A 12,566-nucleotide genomic window follows, 5' to 3' on the forward strand; every position below is an offset into this window, starting at 1 on the left:
ACCTTTCAAAGGGGCAACTGTTCCAAGAGCCGGTTCCACAAGTAGTACTAACAGCGGACACATTACTGACTAGTTGGGGAGCCCACTTACTTCAATACACAGGCCAAGGGCTCTGGACAATCAAACCAAAGAAACTGCATATCAACCAACTAGGGTTGCTAGCAATATTTCCGGCACTAAAAGCATTCCAGAAATACTTGTACAACAAGGCTGTGTTGATCCGGATGGATAACATGATAGCGATGTACTACATCCAGAAACCAGGAGGGACACACTCTCCACAGCTGTCCCACTTAGCACAGAGCATATGGAGGTGGACAATTCCAAGAAAAATGTTCCTCCTAGCAGAACACCTGCCAGGGAAAGATAATAAAGTAGCGGATCTATTAAGCAGACACAGCCAACAGCTACACAGATGGGAGATTCACCCTCAAGTTCTCCAACCATTCTTCCAAAAATGGGGGCATCCAGAGATAGATCTGTTTGCCACAAACGAAAACTCAAAATGCCAGTACTTTGCCGCCAGGTTCCAACATCCGTTGTCACAGGGCAATGCGATATGGTCAGGCAGATTTGCGTACGCTTTTCCACCAACTCCACTGATTCCGCTGGTGGCACGAAAACTACATCAGCAGTCACTCACAATGATTCTGGTTGCTCCCACATGGGCAAGACAGCCATGGTACACAACGTTCCTGGAACTTTCAGTAGTTCCCCACCAAAGGCTGCGCCTCTCGCCCCATCTTTTAACTCAGAACCATGGAGAAATCAGGCACCCAGATCCCCATCAGATGAACCTAGCGACCTGGCTCCTGAGGTCTTAGAGTTCGAATACCTTAACTTACCTCCTGATTGCATGAACATTATCAAGGAGGCAAGACGGCCAACTACTAGAGCATGCTATGCAGCTAAATGGAAAAGATTTATAACTTATTGCAACAATACCCAAATCAATACATTAGATGCTTCCATCCAAAACATTATCTGTTACCTCTTGCATCTTCAAAGATGCAACCTAGCATACTCTTCTATAAGGCTAAATCTTGCTGCTATAGCAGCATATCTCCAGAACAGGCAACAACTTACCCTGTTTAAGGTACCACCAATCAAGGCTTTTATGGAAGGTCTTAAAAGGATAATTCCTCCAAAGCACCCACCTTCACCAGTCTGGAACTTAAATGTGGTACTTACCAGACTTATGGGACCTCCTTTCGAACCACTCCACTCATGTGAATTGCAATTTCTAACATGGAAGGTGGCATTCTTGATTGCCATTACCTCCCTCAGGCGAATGAGTGAGCTTCAGGCACTAACTATTCAAGAACCCTTCATGCAAATACACGCAAATAAGGTGGTACTTAGGACCAACCCTAAGTTTATGCCAAAAGTCATATCCACTTTCCATTCAATCAATCAATAGAATTGCCATTATCCCCCAAAACCCACAGTCAGTAGCTGAAAGAGCCCTACACACACTAGATGTAAGGAGAACTCTGCTATATTATGTTGACGGGGCTAAATCATTTAGGAAAACAAAGCAACTGTTTGTTGCTTTTTCACCACAACATAAAGGTAATCCCATCTCAAAATCAGGAATAGCCAGATGGATAGTTAAATGCATTCAAATATGCTATCAAAAAGCTAAACGCACTCTTAACAGTTCCCCCAAAAGCACACTCTACGCGTAAAATGGGGGCATCCATGGCTTTCCTAGGGAATGTTCCACTTGAAGACATATGTAGGGCAGCTACATGGTCTACCATACAAATTTTCACTAAACACTATTGTGTAGACGTGCAATCAAAGCAGAAAGCTGCTGTAGGCCAGGCTGTCCTTAAAACTCTTTTTCAGACTGCTGCAGCTGGTACAGGTGACCACCGCTAGAGGAGATACTGCTATACAGTCTATGCACAAGAATTTAATTTAGCAGCCCACATGCCTTGAACGGAATATGCTACTTACCAGTATGCATCTGTTCTTGGCATGTAGAGCTGCTGGCATTCATATCGAACACCCTCCTCCCCGGTGCCTGTTGCAGCTGCAGGATTCTCTTGTGCATGGCCATCTCTTACTTTACTATACTCCATCTTTGCCACAATGGCGAAAAACAATCTGAGGATGGAGAAGATGCCCGTGCGCACTGTAGTCCAGGGGAGGACTCGCCTATCTCGTGATACTTCGAAGACTCTTCCAGGACAACAAGGTGCAATCATCCGGACCCAACACTAGGCGGCGATCTATGCACAAGATATGAATGTCAGCAGCCCTACATGCCAAGAACAGATGCATACTGGTAAGTAGCATATTCCTTTCCCATCTTGGTCTCCTGGGCAGTTAGGCTTATAGGATGCTATAAGCAAACTGTCCATTCTATCCTGAGGGGACAGATAGCCTTACAATAGTGAAAAACTAAATTGGCAGTATTTCACTATCAGAACATGCCACACACATCAGGCATGTCCTACCTTTCACATACACTGCACCCTGCCAGAGGAACATTGGGCCTACCTTAGGGGTGACTAACATGTAAGAAAACGTAAGGTTAGGGCCTGGCAAGTGGGTGCACTTGCCGAGTAGACCTGGCAGTACCAAACTGCGCAGAGACACTGCAGTGGCAGATATGAATTACATTTACAGGCTTCTTATGTGGGTGAAACAATCAGTGCTGCGGGCCCACTAGCAGCATTTGATTTACAGGCCCTGGGCACACACAGAGCACTGTACTCGGGACTGACTAGTTAATCAAAGAAGCTAATTATGGAAACACCATAGCGGATTTCAGACATTAAAAGCTTTTTGGCAGGCGTCAGTCCAGTTCACTTTTCTGGGCTGCTTCCTGGAAGTCCGCTCTGTCAATGGGGCAACAATGGTGCCATACCCCTTGACAAATCTCTTGTAATGCCCGGTGAGTCCTAAGAAGGCTCCCACCTCTGTCTGGGTCTTGGGGGGTTAACAAGCCAGAATGGTATAAATCTTGGGCTGTAGAGGCGCCACCTTGCTGCTCCCTACCTAGTGTCCCTAGTACACCACGGAACCCTGCCCGATCTGTCACTTGCTTACCTTGATTGTGAGGGCTGCCCTTTTCAGAGCCTCCAGCACTTCCCAGAGGTGGTGCAGATGTTCCTCCCAAGTGGCACTGAACACTGCTATGTCATCCAGGTAGGTGGCACTGAAATCCTCCAGTCCAGCCAACACCTGGTTGACCATCCTCTGAAAGGTGTCAGGGGCATTCTTCAACCCAGTGGGCATCACCCGGAATTGGTAATGCCCCTCTGGCATTGGAAATGCTGACCCCTCCTTTGCCCTATCAGTTAAGGCAATCTGCCAGTACCCAGATGTTAAGTCAAACGTACTGAGGTACTTTGCAGCTCCCAACTGATCTATGACCTCATCAGCTCTGGGGATTAGGTGTGCATCAGTCCTGGTGACTGAATTGAGCCCTTAGTAGTCCACACAGAACCGGAGCTCTGGCGTGGCACCGGGTGCGGCAGCCTTTAGGACCAAGACCACTGTGCTGGCCCAAGGGCTATTTGAAGGCTCAATCACCCCTTAGCGCATAGTCTGGTTCCTGAAGGCCGGCATGTAGCTACATACATCCTGGGAGGTTTACTGGGAGCTTTCCCCCAGCCTTCTTTGACCAAACTTAGAGGTCCTCTTACAGGATGCCCATGCATAGTGAAAAACGAAATTGGCAATATTTCACTATCAGCGAATGCCTCACACATCAGGGCATGTCCTACCTTTCACACACACTGCACCCCGCCCACAGTGGTACCTTGGGCCTACCTTAGGGGTGAATAACATGTAAGAGAAGGGAAGGTTAGGGCCTGGCAAGTGGGTGCAGTTGCCAAGTCGACAGGGCAGTACCAAAATGCCAGGATCATGACCACAGCGCCAGAACAAGTGGTGCAACCTGCAGAGAAGCAGGCACTGCACGGTCAGCTGCCCCGTAGAAGCCCAAATTGGGACTTCCATAAGGCACTACCGACCTTTTTAGGTACCATTGAAATGTACCTCAGAGCACATACTCTAACACCGATTCTAATTGGACAATAGCCTTTCACACTTTGATTTTTAGGTCCTGAAGAAAGCCCAACGACCCCTCCTGAATAAAGCCCAATGACCCCTCAAGGGCATTGAAAGGGCTGGAACATGTCCACCATCAATTTTGGACAATAACAATGTAGTGGATTCATAATTAGTCCCCCTCTGCACAATCTTCACCTTTTAACCAGTCTTCTCATAAACCGGAGGGAATAAAAGTATTATCTTTAGGTATTATGAGAATCACTTTTTAAATCTCACACATCACAAGAACACCCCTCACTTACCATCGATATCTGATCACTACTGTAAAAACCAGTGGTTCCCCCCAGGTGGAGGAAGCATACAAAAAAGAGACCCAATGATGATGCTGTCACATACCTAAGAAAGGCGGAGAACCAAGATAAACCACCATACGACCTGCTTACGTGAAGGAGGGGTTTTCTAAACTGACAGATAGGACCCAGTGAACCCTGGTGGCAGGTACAAGTGATCCATTCCCCATTGATTTTGAAGTACTGATAGGAAGCTGAATGGATCACCGCTCCTTCTAGCTACCCCCTTCCCTTATTGAAAGGGAATGAAGTACTGCCATATTCTTAGATGTTCTACCTGCCTCCTCTCCCTCGATACATTGCTATTGAGATGGTAACAGAGAGTGACCATCTTTTGAATATTCATTTGTACTGTTTGGCACTTCTCAGCAGGTCAGTATTCCGTTTAGCATGTACATACCAACAGAATTGAGTACCTGCATCCGCGCTTGCCTATGGTGCCTCCCAGAGCTGTGGCCTGGAGTAACATTCTCTCACACTGTTGACACAATGTAAGGACATGGCCAGAGCTGCAGCTGTCTGCCTTTTTGTGGTTGCAAGTATGAATTAACATGGAAAACTGGGGCCTGTCTTGAGGTCAGCCAAACAAGGTGTTGTTTGCTATAAAACGTTAGTCTGGTGCCACATGATCTCAGACCCATGGCATACAGTTATATATATTGCCTTTAGAAAAGTGTTCGAAAACCGGAAAAATAAATGCCACAGCGAGTCCTCCCTTATCGCCTAATAGATCAATTCTAACTACGTTGCATTTCCTTATGGAACTATTTATAGGATATTTAAGGGAGATCCAAAGACTAATTATTTAAACAAATGCAGGAATTCTGTTCTGGCATCTTTTCAGATGCACATACGTAGAGTACACATCCTGTCGGCCACAATCAAATGTTTGCATACATTACATTCTTTTAAGTTTCTCTGATTAGTAAATGTTGCTTTGGTTAAGAATAACCCCTATTATTTAATTACATAAAGAAAATCGAAGCCAAACCCCAGTTCGCCAAGTGCAGAGTTGACTGTTGTCTGCTATCATCTTGGCACAGAATATGCTGTGATTGAGTTTACTGCAGTTTTCACATCATTAAATATTTGTTCTATTAAGGGAGGTTCTTCAGAGCACGGTAGTACCTGTCTGTGGAGCCAAAAGAAGGAGTGCTTCTTTGATATGACGGTATGAAGTAAAGTTGTGTTGTTCTGCCTTCCCTGTTACACATGATCTTCCGCAAGCTAAGTGCTACAGGTTTTCTGCTTTAGGTTCATACCCTCATCCTCCTCTTTACTAGACCTGTTGATTTTCCCTCACATTTGGAAGTGTTCATTTCCTCACCCCTCCGTGATTAGTTATTCTTATTGTTACTCAATGAATGTTAAATATCCTTTTTTCAAATCCAATAAAACTTTTTTTAAAAAATGTTTCTTTTTTTTATCAACTGGCAGAGCGGATGATATTGTCAAGCGGTTGTTATCACTGGAAATGGCAAGTCGGGTGAGTTTCTATGCATAGATGCTACTCTTTTCGGTTTAGACTAGTTTTGCCATTTGTGTTTTTAAATAGTACTGAAAATTGCTTTATTCAAACAGTTTATTTTCTGAAAATATGGCATCTCGTAAATTTGCATATGTGCCTTTCAAAAGTTTCCTCAATTGCGACAGCTACAAATCAATGCGTAACAAGTTCCAAATATCTGAAACGCCTACTTTTCAAGTATTTAGCTGTTATTTCACCCATATTTAACCTGGCACTCCTTCTGTTGCTTCCATATGTTAAACTTGTAACTAACCCAATCTCCTCTGCTAACTGTTGGCTGTTACCGAAGGGTAGTCTCCCAGTAGCTAAGTTGAGATGTGGTCTGATGGCTTCATTGTCAGCTGTTCAATCTTGTGCCCTGAGTTTGCATCCTGATTTCATCAACAAACCATTTTGGAGATTATGGGTAAATAATTTTGTTTCCTGTGCTTTAGTTTTTCAGCTACTAATCATCCTACCCACTAAAGGTAACTTCAGGATTAGGCTTTGGTAAGGAATTGCTTTCTGCTCAATTTCAGACTTTAAATGGAAAACTGGAAGGAGGACCACATACTAACGTTATGCACGTATATTTTATGGGTCCTCATTATACTTTGGATAACAGTGTGCTGAGTGGCCCTTTTTTTAAAGTTACAGCAGCTTGAAATATGAGCATTATTCAACCGAATGCTTCATTTCCTGAAAATGTCAACTTCGACTCACAACACATGGGAAAAAGTGCATAGTATTAGACACAAGGAATGGATAAATTATTATAGAAGTAGTTCAGTGCTGCTCACCGTAACACACTATTGTCGGCAAACTAAGACCCGTTACGATCTTCGAAAGGGCTGTGATTTATATGGAGACTTATTGGGAAACTAATGACAACCTTTAATACCATTATAACACTAGTATCTACTAGACCTCAATGAATGAATGCACAGTATCAAGCTTGTCATACTCCGTTTCTGTGGTGCTTGAGGTCTTATAAACAGGCATTTGATAAAACAGCAGACTAGTTGATTGTGAGTGAGGTGCATTATTATAAGAAGACTATTTGTAAAGCAAAATGTAGTATCGAGAACAGGAACAATTGCAGATTGTTCACAGTCTATACAGTCCAGGAACTCCAACAATTTTGAGCTTCTCAGGACTGGTGGTAAAAATGATGAAGTTCAGGATTTTGCCATCTTAGCAAAGCACTAGATCGTTTCCAGTGGTCATGTTAACATGGACACCATTGATCTTTTGTTAACTTGCAGGCAGGCTTGATGAGTTATTTTTGAGGCCCTTTTCTTTATTAATAAAAAGGAATGAAAACCGTGAGAGAATGGCCCCATATGATCTGTTCTCTAGTATGCTGAAAACCGGTTTTTATATTTTTTGTACCAGTGTGAAGTATTCAACATCTTGTCATCTGGGGGTCAGAGTAGAATCGTGGCGACGTAGTACACTAGTGCCACGTTTTAAGCAAGTTGAAAGGGAGTTTCCCCAGAATTACTGTTGAATTGCCATTTTAGATTCACTGTGTAAGGTATTTGCAAAATTTATACTTAGGCTATTACTAGACTGGACAAAAATCCAGTACTTTTACGTTGGAGCTGGACAGCGTTCACATCAGACATCCGGTAACAACACTAATAATATATTGACTTTATAAACTATGATACCTAAAACACTATCAAATTAGGAGAAATGTCACTGTTGCTGCTTTATAGATCAATAATTAATTTACTGCCTTTGTTTATCATAGCTAGAAACACCCCGTGGTATAAAGTAAGGACAAGTAAAATTGACCAAAACTTTACTTTGATTAATCCACAAACAGACGTGGGGTAAGATTCAAATGCTAACAACTGGTATACTTGAATTATTCGAATAATGGCTTAGGACAAGAGTGTTATTTAATATATATGTGTCTCACCAGCTGAATTTCTCACTCTTCCAGTCCAGAATTGCACAGAAAGCATGTAAACATGTTGACCTATGCAGATAAATTTGGTTGTTTTTGATATTACTCTTATACCTTATAGCGTGTCTGGTGCACAGTAATAACCATTTTAAGTATATTGTAGAAAAGAAAATGGTTGTGTCCTTTGGAAAAACAAATAGAAATTTTAAATGTTATAAGAATGGGAATCTGACAGGTATAGATTCCGATATATCTACTTGGGTATAATATTTGATCTTAAGCTATCCCAAGATTTGCAGGTAGATGTATCAAAACTGAAGTTTGCGAAGCAGCAAGGGTATTCAGAGTTTTCTTTATTTTTTTTATTGATCAGTGGGTGCAATAACATCCTTACCTGTTTTTAGGGTATTTAATTAAAACATTGTCTTGGTCTTATGCAATGGCTTGGAAGTTGTGGCCAGTAACTTCTATGTGATCCGGAACATCATTTAGGCTAAGTCCTTGAGACTTTATTTGGATTAAGACTAGGCACTTCTCTGTCTACTATTAGATCGAAAATTGGGCTGTGGTAAAATCTATGCACGTATTGTTATAAGTTGCATACAGCTTCAAATTAAATTCCAGTTTCTCTTAAAGAACTTTATTCTGTAGCTATATCTGGGAGTAAACATAACCATTATGTTAAATACTTGGATTCGTTTCAGGAAGTCTATGACTTAAGTGGGACTTGGTTTACCTTTATACATAAAAACTCTCCTTCAAAAACCAGGTGAGGAGGAGGGTCAAACCAATTTCAATGTAGTTACTTTTATGGATAATACACAAAGTTTCAAGGTAGAGCTAGTAAAATGTTTTCACAAAATTATTTTGAGTCTTCACTATGTATTGTCTTTTTAGGTATCGCATCTGGCGATACAGCGCGAAGCGCTGTCACCAGTGAGACCTATAGTCATTGACTATGCGTTCAAGGGCTTGCAAGGGAGACAGAAGATGGGCACGTGCAGGCTGCAGGCCGGACTGGGGCACGCGCAGGCCGGCCGGACTGGAAATGTGAACGCGCGCTTTCACCACGTACAGTCACGCGCTGTTCATCTCCGGTCTCCCTTGCAAGCCTAATGCAGTTACTTTCACTTTCCCCCTCTCCACCGTCGGCTCAATGCTCACCAAAGTGAATGGAAAGTAATGCTCCTGAAAATATTTCCAATGCGATTTTCCTCGCCGCACCAGCAGGCTGGTAGAAGCAGCTGCGGACTCGGCTTTGTTTTTTAGAGCTCCAAGCGCGGCGCGCTTTCCATGTACAGCCTGCTTCTCCCCACTTACTGGCATTTTGCGCTGCTCCTCGGCTGGTGTCCGTCTTCAGCCGGTCACTGCAGGAAAAAGCGGGGCTCCGTCTTGCTCACAGGAGCCCCGCCTGAAATATTGCTTTGGCCGCACCATGCGGCATTCATCACCTAAGTGTCCCCACTAAATCCGCGAGACCCCAATCCCATCGCCCATCCTCTCCCCCGGCTCGTGCAGTCCCCAATCACCATCTCCCCCGGCTCGCATGCAGCCCTTCTCCGGCTGCTGCTGTCTTCCCCCGCGGGTGCGCCCCCAAGTCACATGACGGTCGCGCGCGGCCCCGCTTCCTTCTGTGAATGAGAACCTGTAGTACCTGTTAGTGGAGGCAGGATAGAGGCTGTGCTGAGGTCTCTCGCAGGAGAAGGGGTGCTTCTTCTATCATGGGCAGCTACGGACAAACCCGCTCTGCCCCCGAGGCTGTCATGCACCTTCTCCTTTTCAAGTAAGACGGAGTTTACTGCGGCATGTTTGCACCATTATGCGCATGTGCGTGCGTTGTGTGCTTGTTTAATATTTCCGTCTGGGTTTGTGTTCGCCACGTGCAGTAAGAGGACATCAGTCGCACACAGTTATACCCATGCCCACCTCCCTCCGCCCGGATTGGCAAGCGATGTATCAGTCCTGAGATGTGCCAGAGTGGAACCTATGCCAATTGGAACTGGTAGGCGCGGTGTGAGGCATGGCAAATGTTTTCTACACCTATTGGCTGCCTGTGTGGTGCCCATGTTACATCGTGCACGAATATGCACACCGGTTTCTCTCTCTCCGGTCGAGTGTATTGACTTGCTGCAGTGCCCAAGGTATAGTCTAGCTCTGCCACAGCTATACTTAAGTGCCTGGCTCATGACTTGCTGATCTCTTGTTAATGACGTGGAGTTGCTCTCCCCTTCTCAGAGACATACCGAATACATTTTAACCCCCAAATTGCAGAGCGACGTTGGAATATTTCTACCACTCCCCTCATCTCACCCCCCCCCCCCCCCTTGCACACACACGCGCTCCAGCTTTCTTAACTAAAGATGTTTCTCGGATGGTGGTCGTTGAAATATCACCATTTAATAACAAGCAATAGCATAGACATTACATCTTTACTTGTTTTCTCTCTGCCTTCTTCCCCCTCCTGCTGTCTCCTTTGTCCCTGTCTCTCTCATCCCTCTCTCTTGCACTCTCCCTCTCGTCGGCGCTCTGTCTCCATCCTCTCTCTATCTCTCTGTAACTTCTCCCTTCCTCTCCCCCTGTCTCCCCTTGCTTTTCCTCTCCCTTCTCTCTTGCTGCTGACCCCCCCCCCCCCCCTCTCCTCGGTCTCTGCGATGCTCCGTCTCCTTGCCTCTCTTGCCCCCTGCCTCTCTAGGCGCCCTGCATGTCTCCTCTGCAGCCCAGCTGTCTTTGGCATGTTACAGGTAAGGTACTAAGAGAGCCGGCCACACAGATGCACACTGCAGCCCCTGCCAGCACGTGCCAGCCCCTGCAGTGCCCGCACTCCACATCTCCAGGTGTCAGAGGAGGAGCTGCCGGACAGGTGTCGGAGGAGGAGCTGCCGGACAGGCTCTGCCTCCCCCTGCCAGGTCTCGCGCCTCACAGCTCAGGAAATGCTGGGAAGAACAAGCATTTGCAATGCAATAGGTCTCGCAATTGTGAGACTTTGAGCTATTGGCATTGTAAATGGCAATGCCTTTTATTTACGTGTTGGTTTTTAAAACATAAATGAAAGACATTGTCATTTACAATGCCAATAGCTTAAACTCTCGCAAATGCGAGACCTATTGCATTGCAAATGCTTGTTTATAAACCAATTATGTTTTGTAAGTGCCTACAGTTCAGACTCACTTATTCCCCTTACAAGAGTATGTTGTGTAATCTAAGCATTTTAAATGGTGTGAATTGCAAGTTACATGGTATGAACTGAGAAATAATTTGATTTTATGTAACTGATGTTAAGTTGTGCTGTCAAGACACAATTATTTAAGATACCATTATAATAGGAATTGAATGCAAAATGTACCTGTTGCTGTAAAAATTCACTCTGGTTTGGGTCATCTAATGACATCTATATTTAATGTAGTAACATACCCAGATGCCTAGTACAGAAGTTTGTGACTTGATATTCTTTACGTGCCTAACAAGTTTTAGATTCTGTAAGGTAGTACCGATCATGCTTGATATATTTTTCCTGTGGTTCATCTTGAAATTTTATTATTCGTTCTGTGCATAAGTTCGTTGTGCTGACAGCTACTAAACGTTTGTCTGCTTTATAGCAAAAAGAGAGCATTCACAAGCAAAATAAGTCAGTGTTAGGTGTTGAGTAAAAAACACATTGATATCTTTGTATTATAGGAACTGTAATATGAAATACAGTTTGGGCATCTGTAGTTCATGCCCTAATGTGCCTGCTTCGTTTTTTTTTTGTACACAGATATAAACATATATTAACTGTCCATCTTCCGTGAGGCTAGTCCTGCCACTTATCCCATTAGTGCCTCTCCGCCCCTCTCTAGTTAGGCATATAAAGTAGATTTAGGTAGAAAACTGTAAAGTCCATGGTGGCCATGGGATGACGGCTTGTGAAGCTTCAAGTTCCGTGAGAAATACCTGTGACTGACCATTCTTGATAACCTTCAATTGTGCAGGCTCCAGCAAGAATACCTGTACCTCAACAGCTTTAAATGGATCTATATACTGGCGCAGCTTCCAGCGCTTGTCCATTGTTGTCTTAAAGAGATCCGAACAGACATAGATAAAAAGAGAATCAGCTGACAATGGAGCTGTTGGACCAGCTTTGTAATAAATCGCCTGCCACAGAAGAAAATTGCCAATACACCTAAGACTTGGGGGGAGGTTAAGGACGCTTAGAATTTGCAACTTGTTAGGGTGCAAAGGTATCATATGAGCAGGCTGAATTTGGGAGTCCATAGCACAATCTGCCGGGTCCGGGAGAGCTTTCTGCAGTAGGCTAACCACGAAGGCCCGGGTGTAAACGCCTTTTTTTCCTTCCGGTATTCCGAATAACCTAAGGTTATTCCGACGTTGCTTGTTCTCCTGGTCCTCGACTTTATGTTGAATATATGCCAGTTGGTGTTCATGCTCTGTGACCACTTTTAGTTGTTGCTGTCCCAACCTACTCGACGCCTGCTACTCAATGCTGGAGCTCGGCAACATCCAAAGTTAAACTAGCCATTTTATTGGTGACCTTCATAAGAGCATGCTTCATATTTCTATTGTCCCCTTTAACCTGAGTGTAGTGTTCCAAAGCCTCAGTTCTTTGCATCTATAATAGCTGCAGAATGGCTGATAAAGAGGGCTCGGTTGCCTCCTTAGGCCCACCCTTCTTTGTAAGCTCCTTCCCATCTACCTCAGAATTAACAGGGTAGGTATTCTGATGTTGCGAGCGGCTAGAAAATTCCAGAGGGTCATCAGTTACATATCA

General features: G+C 44.3%; 1 protein-coding gene across 1 annotated transcript in view; it reads left to right on the plus strand.

The window, feature by feature from the left end:
• MRPS15 (mitochondrial ribosomal protein S15) overlaps positions 1–12,566 on the plus strand; it is a 153,897-nt gene that overhangs the window by 65,021 nt on the left and 76,310 nt on the right. Inside the window, exon 4 of the mRNA XM_086958744.1 lies at positions 5,817–5,865. Coding sequence (XP_086814870.1) covers positions 5,817–5,865 — 49 coding nt within the window. The remainder of the gene's footprint in view (positions 1–5,816; positions 5,866–12,566) is intronic.

Source organism: Lissotriton vulgaris, chromosome 2_1, assembly GCF_964263255.1.
Source record: "Lissotriton vulgaris chromosome 2_1, aLisVul1.2, whole genome shotgun sequence".
Taxonomy (NCBI): domain Eukaryota; kingdom Metazoa; phylum Chordata; class Amphibia; order Caudata; family Salamandridae; genus Lissotriton; species Lissotriton vulgaris.